This window comes from Podarcis filfolensis (assembly GCF_964270895.1).
Source record: "Podarcis filfolensis genome assembly, chromosome: 8".
Taxonomy (NCBI): Eukaryota; Metazoa; Chordata; class Lepidosauria; order Squamata; family Lacertidae; genus Podarcis; species Podarcis filfolensis.
Window position 1 is genome coordinate 44,308,389 of NC_139611.1, and position 26,071 is coordinate 44,334,459.

The 26,071-nt window shown below is 46.4% G+C and overlaps 1 protein-coding gene across 2 annotated transcripts; it reads left to right on the forward strand.

The window, feature by feature from the left end:
- The first annotated feature begins 9,945 nt into the window (after positions 1-9,945).
- Positions 9,946-25,340, forward strand: TPPP3 (tubulin polymerization promoting protein family member 3). 2 transcript variants are annotated; one of them, XM_083626567.1, is made up of 5 exons: positions 9,946-10,060; positions 12,601-12,681; positions 18,698-18,891; positions 22,484-22,637; positions 24,582-25,340. In XM_083626567.1, exons 3-5 carry the CDS (start codon positions 18,704-18,706, stop codon positions 24,768-24,770), a joined length of 531 nt encoding a protein of 176 aa, XP_083482693.1. In that variant the 5' UTR covers positions 9,946-10,060; positions 12,601-12,681; positions 18,698-18,703; the 3' UTR covers positions 24,771-25,340. The 2 variants fall into 2 exon arrangements, with proteins under 2 accessions (XP_083482693.1, XP_083482692.1); XM_083626566.1 differs by lacking the exon at positions 9,946-10,060 and adding an exon at positions 11,171-11,228.
- The last annotated feature ends 731 nt before the right edge of the window (positions 25,341-26,071 follow it).

Below are 26,071 nucleotides of genomic sequence, written 5' to 3' on the forward strand. Positions count from 1 at the left end.
AAACTAACCACTGTACTGTACTGATTCTCTTCTGAGCTGGGGTAGAACAGAATTCACAAGTGGGATTGCCAAGAAATTCTTGTAGGACAAAGCATTTCCCGTTCAGAATTCCAACCATAGCTACCACCACTTCCTCCCCATTTCCTCCCCAACAGTCAGCCATCATTTTGTGTTCTGGGTTTTTCACCAGCTTATTTGTGCAAATCTTGGGATCCTTTCCCAAGTCTGCTACCAGCTCTCTCTTCTACATGGGCAGTGCTGTTTTGGCAATTTAAGCAACAGCACTCGTAGCCTGAACATTGGAAATAAAAGGAATGATACCACTGTGTGTTGAAGGGAACTGCATGCTCAGCTATGGTTGCAGGAAGATGCTGCTTCTGTACCACTCCCTTTTCACCATTCCATCACGACGGTGAACCTGGCTTCAGGTAATGACTAGGTTTAGCCAAGCAATGTTATGTTGCCTCCTGGTGGTGGGGTGCAGCTCTTCCCCCATATATGTTGCAATGTTACATGTGGAGTTGCTGTGGATACCAGGTATATATATTACATAAGAGCCCAGTAGACAGTGCTAGTGTTTTGTAGCAACTGGTGTTATAGAAGGCGTGCTGTGTAATAATCATCTCCCTCTGGGCTTCCTGCACAAATTCATGTCTTCCCTCCCCTGCAAAATAAGGTTCCCTACTGGTACTACAAGCAGAACTTGCTTGAATGCCAGAGGAAGCATCTGAGCATGTGCAGAACGCCCTTCCTTTACCATTGAATAATTTCAACCAGTTCTAGAACCAGCTGCCCTGTGAGCTAGAGAGGAACAGGGAGCCAGCTGTCACCGACTGTCTCTAAATGGCCTGTTTTTACTAATTTAATTATACATTATTCATAATACTATTCATTTTTCATATATCTTGTGCAAGTTGCTCTGGAAGATTGTTGTTTCAAGAGGGGGCTAAAAATGCAATGGAGAAATGCATACCTATATTAAAATGGGGGAAGTGCTTCCAGAAAAAGAGATTAAATGTTGTTTACACGCTTGTAAATTCCAAAGGTCCCTATTTACTCAGGTAAAAGTCCGTTTTCTGGCCTCTGGCCTTATTTTGTTTCCTTGGTGGTTCCTCGTTCCTATTTTCTCAATGTGAATTGCTAAATTTGCCATTATTTAAGTTGCAGGCTCTCCCACAGGGCTGTAGATGTTAAGGCTGCAATCCTACAAAACACTTAGATTCTGAATCATTGAGTGAGAATACAACTTCAGGGTCATTGAGTCTAACACCTGCTCAATCCAGGATCTGCAATGGAAGATACGTACAACTTCACCACCGAAGATGACATAGCATCCTCCGCTACATCTGTGGCAGCAGGCTAGTTACAGAGTGTGGGGCTGGGGGTAGGACAGGCCATGTAACATACACAGCTTAGGAGGAACACCAAGGGGTCTGCTGCCCCCAGCATCTGTAACCTCAGGCCATTGCCTCACTTTGCCTAATGATAGAGCTGGCCCTGCTTGCAGTGTTATGCAGTTGTGCATGCATGCAAACGGGATGCATTTCAGCTGCTCTGATAGCGTTTTGCACCCTTGAAAACCTATGCACAGAAAAATCTCCTCTCTTTTAAATCTGCGCAGGAGGGACCACTGCAAAGAGCAAGGACATACAGCGAGGAGTCCTTTGACAAGGTGTAACAGCAGTGGGTGGGGTGAGCCTGCAAAGCGATCCTCGGCATGAGAAGCAGGGTGTTTACAAGCATGGCCCTATTTCCATCCCACAAATGTTGCAGGGCATGCTCTCCAGATGGCTTCTGGCATTAGCCCCCCTTTGCCACTGCTGAAACAAAAGTCGTGGTGTTCCAGTGTGATAAATAGGATCAGAGCTGCATAATAATAGAATCTCCATTAGCCCAGATATAACATGATGCTAGCTGACAGACCACACCCAAGGACTGCAGACCTCTCTTGGATTTTGTGCTGAGCAAGCCAGGAGGAAGGGAGTGACTTGGCCACACGACACCAAGCACCAGAGAACAGGGTGTGGAAGGACAGATGTGCACCCCATGGATCAGCCTTTGTCAACCAGGTGCCCTCCAGATGTCTGGGCTACAGCTCCCATCAGCCCCAGCCAGCTATGCTGCCATGGTTGTTGATCTGATCATCAGTATGTCCACCTTTTGAGTGCAGCTCCTAAGATCTGGCTGTTTCCGGCCTCCCCTGCCAACAGATCGATCGACGCAGGCTGGCTCAAAGCCCAAGGCATTGCTGGGAAATCTAATTAAGGAAATTGGTTTGTAGGGTGGTGTAAAGCAGCAAGCTTTGCTTTAGAGTGCTATACTGTCAGCCAACGACAGAAGTGGAAGATCTGCCCAGCTCCCTGAAAGTGAGCTTGGCTTAGCTACCCACCAGTTCGGGAGGAGGCAAGCTTGAGGGATATGGGGGCTGCCTCTGATTATATGTGGATGTGCAGTTAGGATAGAGGCGCAGTTAGGTAACTTCAGGTTTAAGATTCTATGCTCTTACAAGGGGGCTCTGTAATGTGTATTATTCCAAAATGTGGTGTGCAAGCCTTACTGTGTCTGCCCAACCCTCTTGCTCCTTCTGGTGTGGAGTGGGACTCTGGACTTCTGCTTGAAAGTATGGACTTGATGGCACCGCTGAGTTAGGGTACAGAATCTGAGTCCTGGATGGGTGGTTTGCGTAAGGCTGCATTTACTAAGGTCTCTGGGCAGCTAGCAAATCTTCCCTAGACTTGCACAACCAGTTCTTTTCAGGCAAGAGAGGTGTGGGAGGTTCATTCTGGTAGGTGCAGCAAGGAAGGTAGACATTTATGCACTGCCAAAAAAAGAGGGAATATAGTGTCACAAAAGAGAGCATGGATTTGCATAAAATGTGCACATGCTAATTTATCTGTATAGATGCATTTTTTTTTAAAAGGTCACCATTTTAAAGACAAATGCAACACATCTCACCACAGTGGGAGAAGACCTGTGTGGCAGCACAGATAGCTGTCTAGGTGCTAACTTTTGATGGGCACCTTCAAGGACCCCTGATCTCCCTTCATAGGGTTGTTCATCTTTAAACTGGAGCTGGGCTGGACAGCCCTTCAAATAGAACAGGGGTGGGAACATGATGCACTCCCAGTATTGTTGGCCTACAGCTCACATCATCCCTGACCATTTTCCTGGCTGCCTGAGGCTGATGGGACATAGAATCTGACAATATCTGGAGGGCCACAGGTCCCCCACTCCTGAAACAGAGCACTCTTTCAAATAGGATGCTGCCAACTTACAGACCTTTAAATTTCCCTCTGTAAAACAAATACCATAGGTCTTGCTGATTTGAGAATCTCAGCATCCTTTATTTACCTGCCACTCCTTCCACGTTTGAAAAATCAGGGTCTGAGAGGGGTGAACAGTGACTTGAACCTCAAAAATGGTTAAACAAAGTTGTTGCTGTCTGCCAATCATATGGCAAATGCCTTGGAGAGTCTGTGTCTTTGTGGATTTCTAGTGCTAAAGTTGGCAACCTGACCCTCTCAACTTTTCTTTATTCAAAAGCTAGTGACTAGTCCACATCTTTAGACGTATTTTTGGCAGCAACTAGTGAAAAGCTCAGAAAGCTAGTTGATGTGGGCAGTCCAAATGAAAGGGGCATTAGCGCAGCTCCCATTTTCCTTACTTGGTGAAAACTTCCTCTCTGTCTCTATCAGCTTCAATCTTTAGGAAAACTCTTCCTCTTTTGCTCTAAATGAATGACATACAGTAACTGGTATAAATGACGTGAAGCTAAACAAGCAACATGGAGTTCGTTTGCATCACTTCTTAATCTGATGGTGGGGGTTCACAGGAGACCCTACAGCCCCGCTCAGAACTAGGCAGTTAGAAAACCTTCAGTCCTGCAGAGATGGATCTGCCTTAGGGAGTTCACCTAAGGGTCAGAGCCAACCCTTTTCTAAGCTGGGAATGAGCTTGGAGAGTCATTTCCCAAGGGAGCCCTTTTGCATGGGGAATGCCTGCTTTCCCTTCCTGCTGAGAGTCATAGGTGACACCTCTGGGACCCTGGGATGCAGCTGATGGGCTGGGGCGGGCTGGCTCAGCCCTGCCCGGTTGCTAGCTGCACAGGGCCTGCTGCCGTGGAGACGCCTTTGCTTTCACTACAGCCGAAAACATTTCTCCTCTCCTCTGTTGTGCAGCCTGTTTGTTCTGTTCTTGGCATCTTCTCCATTCAGAGTGAAACAATACCGCATGTGAAAGGCAGTGACGGCTTGTACCGTCCATTGACCTCTCCCACCCCATCCCCAGCTTACTGCCTGCTTCCCTCCCCCACAGTCCAAGAGGCGAGGCCACGGCGGAAGCAGCAGCAGCAGCGCTTTGATCTAGATGTTCCCTGACACCATGGAGATCCCTTCTATGGGGGCCAAACAGATATCTCTGGTCCCCTTTGGTCTCCCGCTGCAGGAGCCTCTGGATTCCTGATGGTGTGTGTCACACAAACGACCTGCCCTGCTCCCACAACTGCTTGGAGGCCTGGCTGGGAGGGCGGGCAGCTTCTTCCCTTGCATGGCTGAATAAGCAAGGGAGAGAAGGCAAGGAGAAAGAAGAAGTTGTGTTGTAAGTCCCAGAGTAGTAGAGAACCACAGGTGGGAATTGTTCAGCTGCCTTCATGCGACACCATCAGACTTTAAGCTCAAGCTGAATCCCATTCGCTGGAATTGAGGAGGAGGTCACAGAACTGGGAGTTCCGGCCACATCAGCTCAGCCTTTGCCTGACTGTGGGAACAGAAGAATGAGCCAATGTGCATTTTGCTCCTTGCTGACATCAGCCACTAACACAAAGGGTCCCAACGCCTCTGGTCAATGTTCCAGTCCTCTGGGTCTTGGGTGCTCATTTAGAAGGGAACAGGGTTATAAAACGTGCTGAACTCCTTTATTAGGTTGTTTGTGAAGGAGAAACATAAAAGTTTGCCAGGCACAATTATTTTTTCCAGGCAGAAAGAGCAAATTATGACACATGCCGTGCCCTCAGGTTCACAACAGCAGAAGAGAAAAAGAGGGTGAGGAGGGAAGAGGAAAATCAGAACATTCAGGTACCCAAAAATGTTCTGCTTGCAGAATGACTGGGTCAAACAGCCCTGGAGGAGACAGTTCCAAGTGAGCAGCCAAATGGCAATAAGTCCTATCGATTGGTGGTTGGTCACCATTTGGACTAGTGGGTCAGGAGACAGAGAGCCTAACAGCAGATGAAGTAAGCGCCAAGGTTAGGCAAAGCCAGCTCTTTCTAGTTTTGTCCCCATCCACCTCCCTGCTGAGTTCTACAAGGGGCAACACTGAGGAAGAGGAAGCTGATAGGCTGGGCCACCCCCTGGACTAGATGCAAGTGTAAAAGGCAGGCAGGCAGGCAGGTGGAGGCAGACTGAGGGCAGAGCCCCATATGCCCAATGGAACAGCCTCCATTGGTCCTAGCTGACCTGATGGAGAGGTCTGTGTCCTCATCTCCCTCTGCCTCAGCCTCAGTTGCTGATTGTTGTGCAGGTTTTGCCTAACAACGGTGTCCTGCCCTAAACAAAACAGTTACACAATGGGTAGCCAGAGGCATAACACCTAAGCACAGCCCCTTGCGAACTTAGCCACAGCCTTGACTTCAGTTAGGGTGTTTCTGTGGATAGGATAGAAGCTGTAAAAACTCTCACATGGTTATGGAAACCAGGCCACCACTCCCGGTGGTCAACCAGCCATGGCAATGGCAGTGTGCAGCCTTTGACTTCTGTTCGCTTTCTCAGCTCATCTGAGCTTTGCAGTGTGAGAACCGTCTGTGCTATTTTCAACTAGACTCCTCCCTTAGTTTTCAAACTGCATCGCAAAAGAGCCCAGCTGGATCAGACCAAAGGCCCATCAGGCCAGCATCCTGCTCCCACACAGGTCAACCAGGTCTCTCTCTCATAATACAGTGGAACCTCGGTTCCCAAATGCCTCTGTTGTCGTACGTTTCGGTTCTTGAACGCCGAAAACCCGGAAGTAAATGCTTCTGTTTTCAAACGTTTTTTGGAACCTGAACGTGTGATGCAGCTTCCACTGAGTGCAAGAAGCTCTTGCAACCAATGGGAAGCTGTGCCTTGGTTTTCAAACATTTTGGAAGTTGAACGGGCTTCCGGAGTGATTTCATTCGAGAACCGAGGTACCACTATACTAGAATTCAGGGCCTTCCAATATTAGAAGATTCAGGAGAGACAAAAAGAAAGCACATCTTTACATTTAAAACTATGGAACTTGCAGTGATGGCCAACAAAGAGGCAGTGATGGCCAACAAACTGGATGGCTTTAAAAGAGCAACAGCTACCTCTTGACAACCTTGTGTTTACCATGGGAAATCAGCTATGTCCTGCCAGTCCTGATTATGGAAATCACACACACAACACACTTCATGGGTGCTATAGCACCTGAGGGTGCTGGTTGGTGACCCCGTCATACAACGCCCCCAGGCTGCTTAATTAGAGCTGATTTGGAGCTCTTGCGAAACAAGCCCACTTTCCCTAAAGATTGTGCTTTTTACAATAAGGAAATATAGGAAAATGCAATGAAAAGTGTGGATAACACTTACTTGACACAACTTCATCTAATTTTCCGCAAACAAATAAAGATCAAAGTTCAATAAACAGGTTGTATGGAAGTGACCATTATAAAAGGCAGTATTTGTAAAAAAAGGAAATGTGTTTTGATTGAAAACAACCTTCTTCAGAAACACTGATTGAAAATAAAGATCATATTGGCTTGAGGAGAGAACCTAACTTGCAATCAGTGCCCTTGAAAGTAGTTTTGAACCAAATGCACTGGAGTATATGTTTCTTGGTATTTTACAAGCCCGCCGTTTGATTTTTAGAACCACTTGGAGGCCAAAATCTTCCTTCTTTTGCTTCTCTCAGTTCTAGTTGTACCCCATTATTTTTCTTTGCAAAATCCAAAATCACACAATAAGTGTGACACCCTTAGATCCTCTACTACTCTGAACAAGCTTCTCTTTCTCTGGGATGCAAAGGCAAACCTCTTAAGGGGTGAACGCTAGGCATCCTCTTTTAGTGCTTTCTTTCTCTGTATTATATGTGGGGGGGACTGGAACTTCTGCTTTGCATAGGCAAATGGGAATTGGATCCCAGTGTGTTTGGGGAACAGGCATATAGTCAGTGGTTTGACTGCCGAGTCCCAGGCAGGTAACTGCGACACTAGAAATCCTATTCAAAATACCCCTACATTTCTGATGTGAAAAATGTGCAGGTAATCTTCAGAACCTTTAGGACTAGAAGACTGCTTTTTGTTATGTTTAGGAACCTAAAGTTATTCATATTCTGAATTGCCTGCAGTAGCAAGTTTTCTGTACTTGAGGAACAGAAACAGTCCTGGATACTATCTATAGCTTACTCACCTAATGTTTTTATTTAAGATGGCATAAATCACACATTTAAAAGCTTGATGTACAGATAAAAAATAGCCCAGCTAATCAATGGATCCTGACTGTTCAAAGAAAGTGCTCTCTCCTTGTAACACAGTGCTTTTAATTTCTGCTTGCTAGATGGCACAGTCAATTTAATAGTCTTATGTGGGATTTGTAATGGGACAAGAACACATTTTTGTGGGTGCCAAAGACAAACATCTCCTGTTGATGGAAACGTCTTCTCTTTGGCTGCAATCCTGTGCACACTTACCTGGAAATAAATCTCACCAAACTCATTTGGACATGTAAAAAGCCTTGTGCTGTTGAAGTACTTAGACTCAAAAGTACTTCAACTTTTGTTAAAGTCTTTGTTTTGAGAGCTGGTCCTACCATTAAGCAGAGTGAAGCAAACATCCCAGGGGGCAGAGGCCAGGGGGCAGCAGCAACAACCCCCCACCAGTTCCTCTGGAGTTCCCTCTGTTCTCTTCTGCTGCCGCAGGGTCTGTCCTGAAGGAGCATCTCCACCCCCATCGTTCAGCCCGGACACTGAGGTCCAGCGCCGAAAGCCTTCTGGCGGTTCCCTCACTGCAAGAAGTGAGGTTACAGGGAACGAGGCAGAGGGCCTTCTCAGTAGTGGCGCCTGCCCTGTGGAATGCCCTCCCATCAGATGTCAAGGAAATAAACAACTATCTGACTTTTAGAAGACATCTGAAGGCAGCCCTGTTTAGGGAAGTTTTCAATGTTTGGTGTTTTATTGTGTTTTTAATATTTTACTGGGAGCTGCCCAGAGTGGCTGGGGAAACCCAGCCAGATGGCTGGTGTATAAATAATAAATTATAATTATTAAATGTGACCTGTTGAACAAAGAAGCCACACTCGTTGCTCTACCTGGCCCCACCCACCCACCACTGGTATATGGTTGCTTACTGGGGAATGTGGCCCTTGGGTTGAAAAAGGTCTCCTGCCTCTAATGGCAAATGAGTCGAAGTCTCATCAAAGTCGAATGGACGCTCACCCACTACCAGGGCAAACGTGGCCTGCCCCCTTACAACTAGTCACATGGGGGGGGGCTCTGTCACTGGAAGCCATGGGCTTTAATTGTATGTCATAGAAAGTTGTCCTCTGCTCAGCCAGGCCTTTGGTCTATCTAGCTCAGTATTGTCCACTCAGACCGGTAGTGTGACCGGGTCATCAACCAGCACCCTCAGGTGCTATAGCACCCATGAAGTGTGTTGTGTGTGTGATCTCCATAATCAGGACCAGCAAGATGTCCTCTGCTCAGCCAGGCCTTTGGTCTATCTAGCTCAGTATTGTCCACTCGGACTGGTAGTGGCTCTTCATGATTTCAAGCTGGGAACTATCTCAGCCTTACCTGGGATGAAACCTCAGACCTTCTGCCTGCAAAGGAGATGCTCTACCACTGCATTATAAACCTTGCCCTGTGACTTCTAAGCACCGAAATGGCTGGGGGAGGGGGCAGGATATGCATGCAATCACTTGCTTTCCTTAGAGGAGCTTAGAGCTCCTAAGAGCTCAGTGGCAGAGCATGCAGGTGGCTTCTAGGTTCAAACCCAGGCATCGCCAGACAGGCCTGTGAATGTCTCTCCCACCTGAAACCCTGGAGGGCCACTGTCAGTCACTGAGTCAGATGACCAATAATCTGGAAACCAAGCCATATGAGAAATGGTTGAGGGAGTTGGGTATGTTTCCCCTGGTAAAGAGGAGACTGAGAGGAGATACAACAGCCATCTTCAAATACCTTAAAGGGCTGTCACATGGAAGATGGAGCAAACTTGATTTCTCCTGCTCTGGAATCTAAGACCCAAACCAATGGATTCAACTTACTAGAAATGAGGAAGAACTAACTACCAAGAACTAACTTAGTTGGTCTTTAAGGTGCTACTGGAAGGAAAATTTTTTTTTGTTTAGAAATGAGGAAGAAATTTCTGGCAGTAGGAGCTGTTTGACAGTGGAACAGACTCCCACAAGAAGTGGTGAACTCTCCTTCCTTGGAGGATTTCGAGCAGAGGTTGGGTGGCTGTCTGTCCTGGATGTTTTAGTTGAAATTCCTGCATTGCAGGGGGTTGGACTAGATGACCCTAGGAATCCCTTCCAACTCTACAATTCAAGGGCTCAGAGTCTTGGCACCGGTCTTTGGGCTAAGCCTCTAGCTTTGGGGAAAGAGAAGGGCGCGCAGGAAAAGGTTGCTGAGAACTTCAGGATGACACAAGCATCTCTCTCTCTCCTGCTGCCCCTCCCCCCCCCGCGATGCCATCCATTTATTCCCCGCTAATGTTCCGGAGGCAGCAGCAGCAGCAGCAATCCCAGGCTCTCAGCATCCTCCACCGTCGCACTAATGGCCCATTTGGCGCCAGGCCCACGTTGGGGCGGGCGGAGGGGCTGCCCAGCGCGCCTGCGCCTCCCTCTTCCCCGGAGGGAGGTGTCTTGGCTCTTCCTCGCTTTTGCACGCCCCCCCCCCCCCCGCCGCCGCTTCCTATTCCCTCCCCGCGCTGTGTCACTGGGGTCTCTATGGAGACGGGAATCAACAGCCGAGCCTCGCCCCGCCGGCAGCGGCGCGTCTCCAAGAGCCAGAGGGGTGGTTTTCTCCCCCTTTTTTTGCAAGGCGCAGCGTAGTGGAAGGCAAGCAGGGTAAGGAGCGCGCGCGGGGGGTAAGGCGTAGCCAGGCGAGGGGGATCCGGAGTGGGGTAAGGAGGAACCGGGGTATCCCCATCCCCGTGGACAATGCAGGCTTCTTGCAGCCGGAGGCTTGGGGAACCCCCGTCTCTCCGTTCCTCCTGCATCCACCCACTAGGCATGCTGACCAAACCTTTGCATTCCGCTCCTTCCCTTCCTCTCAGTCAATGTACCTCCGACGATCTCTTCGTTTATTCCCATCACTATGCTAAGGTTGCAATCCCGATTCTCTACATGCATATTCGGGAGGGAGTCCCAGTGACTTCAATGGGATTTATTTACTTCCACGTAAACAATAGCCGCGAGGCTGTTGCTTGATGTTTGCGGTCGCAGGGTCATCAGGGGGTGCCGCTTCCAGGCGGGTGTTTGTGGCGGGGTCTCCCTCTGCTTTTCAGCATTGCACCCAAGGCGATGGCGTCACTTGGCTCCAGACTAACTAATTCGGAATAATTCCTTCTCTTCCCTAGTTCCCTATGCATGTATAATATAAATACCGGGTACACCCTCCTTCCCCTGCTTGTTTAACTAACCAGATTGTGAGAATGGGCAGCTTGTCAACCGGCGCAATCTCTGGTAGGAATCCCTGTGTTGTGTCTGCAAACCTGGAAATGGAGGAATTAGCTTGGCATCAGATGTGCTTTGATGAATATTTGACTCACTAGATCTGCACCAGGTACCTTGAGTCGGCAGATCCACCCATGACTCTCTATAAAGCTTCTTTTAGGTGCTCTTTAGTTGTTCCAGGGTATGCATGTTGTTAATAGCATTGTGGAATAGAAAGCAGAAGATAGCGCTCTCTGTTTATTTCCCCCCAGTTGAATTTATTTATTTTCATAACATAATTTTGCATGTCAGAAATAAGCTGCACAGAGTTCAGTGGGACTTATTCCTGGAAAAGTGTGTTTGAACTGCAGCCTTTTTTTCTTTTTGATTTTTTTTTTTGCACCTGATGCCTTAAATTGATTCCCCCCCCATCTCTTTTTGCATAGAACATGGGTGAGTTGACATTGCTTTGTCAACCTTTTGCTCTGTTCTTTTCTAGAATCTCCGCCCATCATCTGCTGATGAATTTTAAAATTTGCAACCCGGGACCTCTTAACTGTTGAAACATAACTAACCTGTGGTAAGGAATCTTGTGTGTGCATTCTTGCTTAGAAATGCAGAGTTGGATCCAGACTTGGTTGTGCTTAGAGCAGACACATCAAAATCAATGGGTCTCCTTTAAGCATGATTAAAACTGGATCCTCATCTAGTTCAGTAACCTCTGGGAGAATCCCAGCACAGACCAATAGGCACAAAATGGCAAGTTAGGGCTTTCCTCTTGTCCATCTTGGACTGTAATGTCTGTGCAGTTTAAACGTTAGTGATAACCCCAAATGGATGCATGCAGCAGCTTCCCAGGATCAATCCCTGGCGTCTCCATTTAAAGGTTCAGGTTGCATGGATTTCATTTATTTATTTAAAAACATTTCTATAACGCTTGATTGTACAAAAACCTCTAGGTGGTTTACCAAAAAAATACAAAACATTCAAATTATGAATTAAACATACTTATAAACAGCTCTTGAGACCCTGCAGAGCCACTGCCAGTCAAAGTGGTAAACAATAGTGGGCGGGATGGACAAATTGTCTGACTTGGTATACAGCTTCTAAGTGCGACTCTTCTGATTTTTGTTTCGGATGTTGAGAATGCACATATGCACGCAAAAAGCCTGAGAGATGTTTTACAGAGGTGCTTTTGGCATCATGCACAACCGTGCCTTTAGCCCTCTGGTCTTGCGTATGTCTGGATTTACGTGCCTGCAGAAAAGCGGCCAGCGAGATGCTCTCCTTTGAGTGCCGCTGGCATTGTTCTGGCTTGGTGATATCATTTCTCAGGCTTCTGCTTCTAGCAGTTCAGCTGAACTGGCAGAATAGAAAACTGCACCAGGCAAGCTGGCTGTAGTTCAGTGATAGAACCTTGCATGCAGAAGGTCTTTGGGTCATTTGCTGGCATCTCCAGGTAGGACAGGGAGTGACTGGTCTGAAGCCAAAGAGAGTCACTGCCAGTCAGTGTAGACAGCACTGAGATGGATGGATCCCAGCAAAGGAGAGCCTATCACCTCCCAAGGCAGCCTGTCCCATTGCTGGACAGCTCTTTCTCGGAGGTTTATCTGGAATATGCTTTCCTGCAATTTCCACCCATTAGTTTGTGCTCTGCACTCTGAAGCAACAGTGCACAAGGCTGCTCCATCTTCTGTGTGAAAGCGCTTTGGGAAGACCCCCGAGAGATGGGTGAATTTGTCAGTTTCTGTTTTTCTTGGTTTCTCATTTTTCCAGTCAAGTTTTCCACGTTTCCACAACAGCTTATCAGCATTTTAGTGCAAATTTATTCTAATATGCTCATTTTTGTTCGTAATTTTGCCTAACATGCCTTTATGATTGTTATTTCCACTGATCTTTGCATTTATATGCATGCTTCCTACAGTATATGCATTTTTGTACACATTACATAGGTGGAGAATTGCATTGCGAAATTCGTAGAAGTGTGAATTTTGAAGGATAGCTGTGTTCACGTAGTGCTTTGAAGTGACTTGGTAAGTATGCTTTAAATACAGTCTAAATCAAATTTCTCCCCAATCCCCACCAATGGACAAGGATTGTAGTCCAAAACATCTGAAGGGCACCAGGTTGGGGATGGCTGCTTTACACTAAGTAGCCAATGTGGGGTCGGAGCAGAGGGAGCCAAATCAGAACCACGGTGTGGAGGGAAGTGAGTTTTAACCCTCTGTCTGTATCCCCTGTTGTTTGGAATGAGAGGAAAACTCCAGTCAGTGGGAGCTTTCTCCCTATTGCAAATAGCAGTTGCCGGGGGTCTGATTCCAGCTGGGACCACAGCAGGGGTTAAAGGGTGCATGGGGAATCTTTTTCAGACAAAGGACCACATGTTCACCTGGGCAACCTTCCATTCCAATGGTGGGAGGGGCCAGAAGCAAATGTGGGTGGAGCAATGAATGTGCATTTTACCTTTGTAAAGCTAAAGGGACCCCTGACCGTGAGGTCCAGTTGCGGACGACTCTGGGGTTGCGGCACTCATCTCGCTTTATTGGCCAAGGGAGCCGGCATATGGCTTCCGGATCATGTGGCCAGCATGATTAAGCCACTTCTGGCGAACCAGAGCAGCACACGGAAACGCCGTTTACCTTCCCGCCAGAGTGGTACCTATTTATCTACTTGCACTGGTGTGCTTTCAAACTGCTAGGTTGGCAGGAGCTGGGACCAAGCAGCAGGAGCTCACCCTGTCACGGGGATTCGAACCGCCGACCTGATCGGCAAGCCCTAGGCTCTGTGGTTTAACCCACAGTGCCATCCGCGTCCCTTTACCTTTGTACATTAGGCTAATTTTTACACACACTTACTCAGCCACCTCTAACTTCCATCCAGGCATAGAAGAGGCAGTCAAGTACACATTCCAGGCAGGCAGAAACTTAAGGAGGGTGTGAAGTAGGGCTAGTGAGGAGTGTGGCCTGGAGACAGGGGTGTGGTTGAGGAGGGGGTGCGCCCCGCAAGAGTTCCAAGGGCCCAACAGAGAGGCCCTTCAATGCACTAATGACGTGGTAACATTGGGGAATATTCACAGAGCAACTAAAAAAGAGGAACAATGCTTGGATATTCCAGTAAAAAGCCAGCACTATTTCTGCATCAATGACATGTTGCAAATACAACCTGGAAAAAACACCAGTTTGGAGGAACCCTCTGTCTAAGAAGTGCAGGCCAGGCCAATTTCTTTAAAAATGCAGCCTGGATAAAATTCTTGAGCATCCCAGCTGAGGAGTTAGATGTTCACTGGTTGAACTCTTATATACCTTTGACTTTTGCAGCCCCTGTGGGGTCCTTTCTTTAACTTGAACTGACCCTATCATGCCGACTGTTGATGCCACTTATGTTTGCAGCCATGCAGAAGAAGAATCAGTGGTGGGCTTTGCTATGACAGATATTTCCTTTTCCCCAAAGGTTGCAATTTCTTTAGGGTTTCACTTCTAGTAGTACCAGGTACTGAAGCAGAGTGTATAGCAGGGATGGGGAACCTCTTGCTTTCCAAATATTATTAGACACCAACTCCCATCATCCCTGATCCTTTGCCATGCCTTGAGAGTCTGCTGGACCTTCTGGGCAGGGTTGAATGTGTGAAATGAAAGCAGATGAGCAGCTCTAAGCCATAGTTTAATTGTTGTGGCTTTGGAAGTAGAAACGGTTGTTTAGGTTCTAAACTACAGTCAGCACAAGCTATGGATGTGATATCTTGTCTGAACTGAACCAGACTGTTGTTTAGATAGGTTCTGTGTTGCCCACGTAAGTTGTGTATGTGTGTATTTGTGTAGCTAAGATCTCTGAAGAAGACGCAACTAGCAAGCCAAGCATAATGACTGACTTAGTTAGGCGTTGGCCAAATGGTGAAAGAATCCACACATACCTTGAGCAACTGTAGAAAGGCAGGGTTGGTTTTAAATAAATACATTAAATAAATACAAGGATTAAGAGCTGCTGCCCTCTACCTGGGTGCTTCACGATTTATGTGTCAATCATGTTTGCTGTGGCTACAACTGACGTTACCCACAGTAAACATGTAGAGTGTGAAGGGCAAGTGGGTGTCCCTAAAGTGCAGCTCTTTGTGTGCTATGTCTCTGACTGTGGGGGTAGACAGATGCCCTCTGAGAGCAAACTGCAGATAGAGCATTTATCCCTAAACACACAGGGACGTGTACCAGGGAGTCCTGATAGGCTGTGACTCCCTGTCTAGCAGAAGATCCCTGATTGGCTGTGACTGTGACTCACAACCAATCAGGGCTCCTATGTGAGTAAGGGAGTGTCAGCCAATCTGAGGTGCATGCGTCTCAATTTTTGTGTGAAAAGTGAGAAAACCTGCAGTTTGCTGTGCAAACATCTTACCTCTGCATGCCAGGGAGACAAATCGTGGGGCCCACAGGTTGCTGTTAACCTAAATCTCAGTCAAAGGGGCATCTATTATAGAACATGTCGCAAGTTTGTCAGTCAGTTTTATTGTATATAGCCAAAGCCTTTACAAAGGACAACAGAGAATAAAAGGAAAACTTTCGATCATACAATGTAGCCATTTACAACATAAAATAAATTTACAACATTAAAATGTAAGACATGCACAAAGCTTCTGCTGGAGAGGGAGCCTTCAAACCAGCCTTTTGGGGAGTGTAAGGTTCAATGTAAGTAAAGTATAAAATGATGCACATTTGGGGAAAACACATACAGGTTTGAGCTTCAAGCTTCTTGGATGAGGGCTGCGGCAAATAATTTTAAAAAGCTAAATTATGAGTGGCTATTCACATGGGTTACCACGTGTGTGCCTCAGGGGTAAAGCACACTGACCAAGGTACACTAACTGAGTTTAGTTCTCCAGATTTGCAAAGTCAAGGATTCTGCAATTGGATAAGTACACAGCTGTACATTATTATCATTCTTTAATTTATTATTTATTAAATGTCTATACTGCCCTTCATCCGAGGCTCACAGGGCAGTTTGCAATATAAAAACACAAAATACATAACATAGTTACAAACAAACAGAAATAACCCCCCCTCCCACAATTTAAAATGCCATAGTTTAATATGCCTGCATGTTATTGCAGTTTTCCAAATGGCCAAACCTGTGTAATTTGTGCCCATTATTTTTTTTTGCAGTTGTGCACCCAGTACACCTGCTGCTGTGTACAGTGGTACCTTGGGTTACATACGCTTCAGGTTACATACACTTCAGGTTACACACTCCGTTAACCCAGAAATAGTGCTTCAGGTTAAGAACTTTGCTTCAGGATAAGAACAGAAATAGGGCTCTGGCGGCGCGGCAGCAGCAGGAGGCCCCATTAGCTAAAGTGGTGCTTCAGGTTAAGTATGGACCTCCAGAACGAATTAAGTACTTAACCCGAGGTACCACTGAATTTCTGTGCATGCAGATTCATGTACATCCAAGTGTGGCTGTGACTTCTGCTGGGTAGGGCCTGCAGCTCCACTGCTCCTTTCCAGGAGATACCTTCATCCAGCAGAGGAGAAATTTTAAGGCGAGAGAGAAAGGGAAAAAAGTTCACACGCATGTCTATGTCTGTTAGTGTGGAGTTAAGTACATATGCTAATCCACACTATCCTCCCCAGAGCAACCACGTCCAAGTAGCACAACCCGCCCTTAGCAACCGTCGCCAGGCAACACAAACTGTGGCCGCCCCAGCAGCCAAGCCCACATGCCTGTTTTTGTTTAATGTCAGGCCGTAACTAAGATCCTGGACCTGGCAGGCCCCCCAGGCTGGCTAGTGCCCTAATAGCCTGCCCCGGGCATGGGTGGATCTTGGCAGAGAGCCCGAGCAAGGGGATAGCTGAGGGTAAATGTCCGTGAGAAATGGACAGCGTTTCCCCAAAGTAGCAGTGGATTGAGTTAATAATTGTGCAGGGAAATTCCAGTTAGTGCTGGCATTGACACGGGGCAAGCCAGGGCGTTTGCTGAGAAGATAGGTCTGCTCTTGCTAGGCTTGGGCAAATCTGTCCATTTTGGTTTCCCTTGTTTCCTCATTTTTCTAATCTTCAGTTTAGTTCTCCACATTTGCATAGATGATTGCAAAAATAAATTTAAAAACTTGGGGAAAAAATCTCATGAAAATCCATCAGTGTTTTTGTGAAGATCTCTGCTAATAGACACCTTTTTGCCTACAACACACAACTTTTGCAAAGCAATTTTCCTTAACATACTGCACTTTCCTCTTGTCCATGTGCTGGTTTTTTTGATTATGACAACAATGGTGCTCGCATACTGAACTTTAGAAGTAGGGGGAAAGTTTATGATAAATCTGAAAAAGTCAGTAGCTTCTACAGAAGGTTTGAGAAGAGTGCTCTATCTATGATGCCCTGACTTATCTCAGGAACCAAGAAATCTGTTCAAACAGTGCACTAAGACCAACAATGGAGCTCAGGGAGAAATCCAATTTACTTTGCATTTAAATGTGGATTTTTCTCATTCACACTTTCTAAAACAATTTGTGAGCTGAAACGCAGCCAATCCTTTGGAAATTTGCAGTTCCCCAGATTTTGCAATGCAGTTCTCTAGCCAAGTGGTTGGCATCTGTCTGTCTGGAGAGACAATGGATCATGCCTCCAGGGATGAAGGCAAACCGCTGAGTTAGCAGCACTGAAATGACCTCCTTGGGGCACAAGCCTGAGCAGTGTATATGGAGGTCCTGGGCTGCCCAGATGACAAGACCCGCCTCTCAGCCTCACTGATATGGTCCAAAGGAAAGCAGAACAATATGTTTGGCACCAGCTTGGCTGCAGCAGTTTCCAGAAGGAGGCGTACATGGTGCCATCCAACCGTATTAGAGACTCCACTCTGGATTTGTGTAGGGTTTATTCCTTAGCTTTTTCTTCTCCCAAAGATATCCCACAAGGAAGCGGAGGTTTAGGACCAGGATTTTCCTTCTCCTAGAAAGGTTATCTTCCTAGGTTGACAAGCCCCATCTGCTCCCCCTCTTCCTTCTACAGCATGTGCAGAAACTGGCTTCGTAACTGTTTGACCCAGTATTAGTTTCGTCTACTCAATCTACCGGAGTCTGTCTTCATGTGGAGGGAAAGTCCCTAACTCACCAAGGGATAGAGATACATTGGCTACCCTCACTTAATTTAGCTAGCCAGTCAAAGTCATTTCCTGGGGTGTGGCCGCTGTTGCATGCTGACAGTTTTTAGGAGCCACAGGTTAGAGCTGAGTGCAGATAGGGGACCAAAAATGAACAAACTACTTCAAAAGGAGTGCAATATATCCCCCACCAGAGGCACTTCCCCACCCCTAGCACCCCATACATCTCTCTAGTCAAGTAATGTGTACTATAATACATATACTAAAGTGTTCATATAAATACATACATTACTGAAAGTAAGATATAAAAAGGCATTATATATGGGGAATTTGCTTTGCAAAAATGTGTATAAGGAGAAAGTTGACCTAAGATGCTGATGAATTTTCCTAAGGACTCTCCCCCCTCCACTTTTAACAAAAATTGCAAATTGTTGCTGTGAAAATGTGGAGAACTGAATTCCAGTTTGGAAAAAAAATGATAAATGAGGGGGAAATGAAACTGACAGATTCCACCATCCCCAGGTGGGGGGAAATGTCCATTGCTGTCAACTTACAGGTTTGAAAATAAGGGACCAGCAGCCTTGAAAATAAGGGATCAGCAGCCAAAATAAGGGATCAACAATTACTTTTATAAAATACATATTTTGTTGCGTGCAAATGGCTTTAGATACCTATTAGGTCCATAAATTACTATATAGGATATATTCAACACAAAAAACAGCAACAATTTGTTGTTGACAAAGCAAGCTGGACATAGAAAGGGCCCCATTACCTTCAGTAGCTTATTTAAGAGACATCATCAATAAGGGACAGCCCCGGGACATGGCGCTGGAATAAGGGACTGTCCCACCAAATAAGGGACATTTGACAGCTATGGAAATGTCTAGAGGAGCTTTAGGAAATGTGTACATGATGGCACACGTAATGCCTGTTGCTTGGATCTGAACAGCCCCGTGTCCTTTACAGAACATCATGGCTGAGAGCACAGACATGGCTTCATTGGAGGAGAGCTTCCGAAAGTTTGCCATCTACGGCGACACCAAAGCTACAGGGCAAGAAATGAATGGCAAGAACTGGGCCAAACTGTGTAAGGATTGCAAAGTAACCGATGGCAAAGGGGTCACCAGCACAGATGTGGACATTGTCTTCAGCAAGGTGAAGTAAGTGCCTGCTTCCATCTCACTTCCTTCTGGTTCTGCTTCATGTTGGTTCTTAATTTACAAAAAACGAGGAGACTCGGGTGGGACGGAAACCCGTGGGCAAGTCTTTGCCACAGTGGTGAAGCCCTGACCCTGGAAGCAAGAGCCCAATGAACTAATTCATAGGAACATTATACTAAATCAGATCCTTGGTACCCTAACAGGCAGGTTTCCCTCCCACACCTGCCTCAGATGTTGGGGATTGAACCTGCGACCTTCTGCATGCAAAGCAGATGCTCTTCCATAGAGCTACAGCCCTTCCCCAGACTTCCATTCATATTTTCTGTTTTAATATAGGGCACAAAAAATGCCTACCAAGTAAGGCTTCATTAAGACATGCTGAGGCCCTAAGCTATGTCAATTTCAATTTTATTTGCTGTTACAACCATCGTGGTCATTTCAGCCATCTCCAGAAAGAAATATACATCCTATGCATACTATACAGAATGTGCATAGATATACCAGTTTGTTTGTTTGTTTGTTTGTTTGTTTGTTTTGTGTGTGTGTATCTATATAAGCTTTGCCAAGTTGAAGAGGTCCCATAGCATTACCACCCCCACACCACAAAATTCATAGACAACACTGAGCTAGGTGTACCAATAGTCTAACTTGATATAAAGCAACTTCTTATGCCCTGTTGAACCCTGCTCCCCTCAAGTCAAATACTTACTGCACAATGTTATGCATGTTGACTAGGAAGGAAATCCCATTATGCTCAATGGTGCTTATTCCCTAGGGGTAACATGCTTAGATTTACAACTTTAACCAAATACCTTCCTAATCTATTTTTTGTCTTCTGGAAAAAATGTTTGAGATATTTTTATAACACACTTGTAAAAATAACACAGCACATGTTTATCTGTTTACTAAATATAAGTAAAATAGATAAACCAGATCTCAACTGATTAAGGGCAGTGAATTTTTTTCTTTACTCCAATACATAATTTTCCAGATGACTTGCATTACTGGCGACAAGGGACAGAAACTCTGCACATGTTCAAAAACCATGTCTGTAGCCAGACTACAAACCTAGCAGAAAACAGCCCAACCCACAAAAAAGAGGCTTAGCTTTCTGTGTCAATGCCAAGCACCAGCTTAAAAAGATACACACACACAGCTTCTTTGGCTCAATGCCAGCTTCAGTTTGGCATTGTTGTATTTCACATCTGTGCTTCTGGGGAGACTGAGCAGGCATTGCTCAATGGTGCTGTCCCGGTTTGATTCAGCAATATTGGCAGGAACACTTTTGTTTGTACTGTTGAACTGCTCCATGTCAGCTGCTGTTTGAGAAATTAAGCCTTTGGTCCTGGCAAAAATAAAAAAACAAACAGCTATTGACTGCTGCTAGTGTAACTCTCTTGTAATGGAAAGCACTTTGGCTGCAGCAGCGACAGCTACAGTTTAATGTGGGGCGGGGGGAGAGAAAGAGAGAGATGAGCTGGGCCAGCCCACCAGGTATATCTTTTCCCTCTTCAGCTGTGACCCCTCCACCTTCCCAATATCCCTCCTGCAGAGAGACTTATGCCTTACTAAAAAGTTTCCATTGCCACCAGCTGGATTTTTTTTAAAGCTTTGTAGCAATGACGGGAAGGGGATTTTAATTTTTTTTTATTGGTGGGATCACAGTTGGGGAGAGAAGTGATAGACCTAACTTCTGGGCTTGCAGTGATCTCAACAGCAAGTAAGGCCCTCTGCAGCTATAAATTAATTTAACAAAAAAACAACAGTCATAGTGGCACACAAGTGTAATATGTAGACTTGTGACCCCAGGGCAGCCCAGCTTCTGAAGGAAACTGAGACATAGATGCCTGGCTGTGCATTAAGCTTAACATGTGACTTAACCACCAGAAGCCCCATTTCTCAGAGGTGTGTGGAATGGTTGCAGTTAGTGGTTTGGGGAAAGCTCTTGGCATGTTCTCAACTTGAGTCTGGTCAAAACTCAGGGACAGCTTATACCAGGGATGGGGAAGCTGAATGTGGCCTCCAAGTCTCTCTGGCTCACAGGACTCTCCTCAGGCCACAACCCTCTCCAGCCTTGCTTTGCGCCCTCCTGGACTGCTTTTGCTTGGCTAGAATGTGTCCTGCAGCTCAGATGACGACTCGTGCTTGTCTGGATGGGGGATGGAGGCAGGGAACTGTGTGTGTGAGTCTGTGTAGAAACAAGCCTGTTGTACAAAAAGTAAAATCAGTCTCCATTGCTCCACCCTCTTTTGCTTCTGGCTCTGGCCACCACTGGCATGTGGCACCCAAAAGGTTGCCTGGGAGGGAATGTAGACTTCCAGCTTGAAAAAGTTCCCCTGCCTCTGGTTTATGCAGGCAACAGAATCAATAAGTAAAGCTATTTTCTGGATGGCGTCACCTAAAGCCACAAATTAGGAATTGCATATCTGAGTGCTCTCTCACATACCCAATATTTCCCTGCATGTAGAAAATCAGATTGAAGACTGGTACTTGTAGGATAGTGGGCCTGGTCTGGAAGCACCTTTGTTGTGGTCCTTCCAAACATACCTTTCCTCTCTGGGGGTTGAGGCCTCAAAAAGACAATTTCTGCCAGTTTGCTGCAGAAGCTGTCAGCGTTCAGCACTGAAAGGTGTTGCCACCAGCTACCCAGTCTCTAGGACTTTTAAACAAATGTTTCAGTTATTCTAGCTAGTTAGCTGGTATATATCAAGATTTTCAGAGATGTAGCCATGTTAAGTTGCATACACACTCCAAAGCAACTTCAGTCTGAATTGAGAATGACCTCGCTGTGTTTTAAGCTGGTAATGTGTACACAGTCTCTTTCTTTAAAAGCAACAAAGATTCTTGTGGCACCTTAAAGACGAACAGTTTCATTATGGCATAAGCTTCTGTGGACTACAGTCTGGTCTGGCCTGACTACATCGGATGAAGTGGACTCTAGTCTGCAATGGTCACAGCACATCTGGAGTACCATGTCCACTTCTGTATGGCACAACTTAAGAAGGATGTTGACAAGCTAGAGCTTGTCCAGAAGTTGACACCCAGGATAGAGCTGGGTATGTTTAGCCCAGATAAGAGGAGATTAAGAGGAGACATGATAGCAGTCTTCAAATATCTGAAGGGAGGTCATGTAAAAGATGAAGCGGACTGGTGCTCTGTTGCTCCAGAGAGCAGGAATAGATTGAGTGGTAGAAATTGCCCGGAACCAAATCCCAGCTAAACAATGGGAGGAACTTGCAAGTTCTTGTCCTTCTACAACTGGGAGCCAGGATACCCTCCTTGCATGCTTTTGCTTGGCAGGAATGTATTCTTGAACTCTGATAATGGTTCGGGGTTGCCTGGAAGGAGGTGGTTAAGGGGTGTGAATGTGTATTGAAACAAGCCTACTGTACGAAGGTAGAATTTGTATTCATTCCCTACCCTCTTTTGCGTCTGGCCCCACTTATCACTGACCTATGGCCCCTTAGAAGTTGCCTAGAAGGAAATGTGGCCCTCAGACTGAAGAAGGTTCCCCACCCCCCGGTGTATGAGTCAGAGGGGCAATGGTGGTTGCGATTTGGCTCCTGAGTCCCTTGTGCCTATTCTGTTCCAGAGGGAAGACGGCCAGAGTCATAAACTATGAGGAGTTCAAGAAGGCCTTGGAGGAGCTGGCCCCAAAGAGGTTTAAGGACAAAAGCAAAGAGGAAGCGTATGAATCCATCTGCCAGCTGGTGGCAGGCAAAGAACCGACTAACGTGGGCGTCACTGTGAGTAACTGCTGCCAGTGCTGGAGGAAGAAGCAGAACAGACTCCTGGTGGGAATCCAAAAGCAGGCCAGGTTGGGTCTAGGACAGGGATGGGGAGCCGATGGCCTTCCAGGTGTTGCTGAACTCCAACTCCCATCAGCGCCAGCCAGCATGGCCTGGGATGGTGTGTGTTGTAAACTAGTAACATCTGGAGACCGCAGGTTCCCCACCTGAACTCCACTGAAAAGCAGCAGCTCTCCAGGGTTTCTGACCGAGGAGTTTCCCAGCCTTACCTGGAGATTCTGTGAATTGGACCAGGAATTGTCTGTATGCAAAGTGTGCATTCTAGTAGTGAATTGCAGCTTTCTTGTATGGTAGGGCTTAACTCACTCTCAGTACTTTTCCAATTCCACAAGTGATCGTTTATGAACCTCTTCTATCCCATTAACTAGCAAAAAAGAAAGCAGTATGGAATTTTGTGTATAAATAATATTTCAATACACAATTTATCATAAAATGTACATTTACAGTGGTACCTTGGGTTAAGTATTTAATTTGTTCCGGAGGTCCTTAACCTGAAACTGTTCTTAACCTGAGGTACCACTTTAGCTAATGGGGCCTCCTGCTGCTGCCACGCCACCAGAGCACAATTTCTGTTCTCATCCTGAAGCAAAGTTCTTAACCTGAGGTACTATTTCTGGGTTAGCGGAGTCTGTAACCTGAAGTGTCTGTAACCTGAAGCATATGTAACCCGAGGTACCACTGTATATAAATCTTTTATCTCATTGTATGTATTTATGTATAGTCCAGTGCTTTTTTCTGAGGGGTACTCAAGGGAATGCAGTACCAGCACCTTTTTTCTAGAAGAAAAGTACTGTACACATTTTAATATGCATTTTAATGCATTTTGTTTCATTTTCTGAGCTGGGAACTTTATCACAAAATTCAGAGAAGTGTAAAATAGGGTGGATAACTATGTTCCAGTCTTTATGATAGTACAGCAGGTATGGATCAGGTCAGTCTGCTTTGGAACTCATGGAAACTGAATTCCTTAAACACCCCCAACCAATACAGCTCCTGCTTTTTCCTATGGGAGACCCCAGGTTTAATACCTGCAGCCCTCATGAAGGATTGACAAAATCATTGAGAATAAGACTTATTGATCATGATGGCTATGTTCCCTCAGGTATCAGAGCCTGTGTGCCTCTGAAGGCCAGTCTCCAGCAGAGCACTACTGGGCTTATGTCCTGCTTGTGGGCTTCCTACAGAAATAACGTTGGCCATTGTGCGTAGAGGGCGCTGAGCTGGATAGGCCTTTGGTCTGATCCAGGAGGGCTCTTATGTGCCACTTGAAGGAGCCTCCAAATTGCAAGACTGGGGAAGACCGCTACCTGCAATGCTGGAGAGCTGTTGGTAAAGCCAGTGGTACTCTATGTGCCAGGGATGCGGGTGGTGCTGTGGGTTAAACCACAGAGCCTAGAACTTGCCGATCAGAAGGTCGGTGGTTCGAATCCCCGCGACGGGGTGAGCTCCCGTTGCTCAGTCCCTGCTCCTGCTAACCTAGCAGTTCAAAAGCATGTCAAAGTGCAAGTAGATAAATAGGTACCGCTCCGGCGGGAAGGTAAATGGCGTTTCCGTGCGCTGCTCTGGTTCGCCAGAAGCGGCTTAGTCATGCTGGCCACATGACCTGGAAGCTGTACGCCGGCTCCCTCGGCCAGTAAAGCAAGATGAGCGCCGCAACCCCAGAGTTGGCCACGACTGGACCTAACGGCCAGGGGTCCCTTTACCTTTACTCTATGTGCCAGTGGTTGGACTTGGTACAAAGCAGCTCCTCATATTATTGCCTAGAAGATAGTAAAGGAGGTGGAGGTGATGTGAAGGCCATGTTCCGAAGTAGGGGCGATGGTAGTCGTTGCTGAACAAAGAATGGTTCTGACCCCCCTCCTTTGTTTTTGTGATTGGCAGAAAGCCAAGGCTGTGGGCGCGGTGGAGAGGCTCACCGACACGTCCAAGTACACAGGCTCCCACAAGGAACGTTTCGACGAGAGTGGGAAGGGCAAAGGCAAGAGCGGACGGGAGAACATTGTGGACAACAGCGGCTACGTGTCGGCCTACAAGCACGCCGGCACTTACGATGCCAAAGTGAAGAAATAGGAGCGGCTGCCGCACCCGTTTGAAGGAAGGGCCACCCTAATGACACGCCCCCTTGCCCTCGTGGGGGTTCGGCTCTGCCCGGCCTCACTCCAGCCCCAGAGCAATAGCTGGAAGGGGTGCCTGTCCTTGAATGGTTGACCCGGCCACGCACCTCGCTTCCCAAAGTTACACAAACTCAGACTTTTATCTGTGGCACCCACCTGCGCAGCTCACCAAAGGCCTCTACACCTCAAATGTCTCCCTTACCTCACTCTAACCAGCCCCCTCCACACTGCTTTCCTCACTAGTGCTAATAATGGGAGTCTCCTGCACCGTAGAGAAAATAAAAGGAAAGCTTCATTTGTTGTGCTGCTTCTAGGGCCACAAAGCTTCTGTCAGGGCAACAAGATGGCAGTCCCTGCCACACAGTTCCCAGGCTTCTAACAGCATTTCCTCATAGCTCTTGCTCTTCCAACCCACGATGATGTCTACTTCCTGTTTGCAGGGGACCCCAGTGCTTCCGACTGCATCATTTCACCGCTTTTGATTGTATCAGAAAAGCAGTGTATAAAATAAAAGTACTACTCACAACCATCTTGCTCCTCAACTGACAAGGTAGCTGATCCCTTTTAAACACTGCATGCAGGTGTGGGGAAACTCCTCACCCCGTGGAGGATCACATTCCTTCAGGGGGATATCTGCTGGGGGCACCATGCCATTGGTGGGCACAGCTAAACCCAGGAGGAAAGGGCAGGAAGGACAGGGAGGAAATTTGATTCATTTCACATGTAAAGGCAAATCTGTTTAATACCACACTGAATAGTGACCGTCCTTCAAACTTCACACCTGTTCTGAATTTTGCAGTTCTCCAGCCAAGAAATACATACACTGCTGTGAAGTATGTCTATAAATGCATATATTCATGAAAATAATGTTAAAAACGCATTGTAGTAAAGAAAACTGCCCAGCAGAAATTCGCATATTAGGATAAACGGCATACAAACATGCATTATATTAGGAGAAATTTGCACTAATGGGAAAATGCATGTATTTGCCTCCAACGAAGTTAGTTAATGGTCCTTAATTTCAATAGGTCTACTCTGAGTAGAATTAACATTGGCTACAAGCTTTCATAAGTGCTTGCAAACATGTATCAGGAGAAATGTCCACTAAAATGTTAATGCATTTTCATGTGGACTTTAAAAAAAAATCACAAACTGATGTGGTGGTATGAGATCTTCTTGGTCTGGGCAAAGAGACTACTGAGTCCTGAGAAGCCCTGGCTTCTCAACATAAAATAATGCCCTTGGGATCCCAACTGG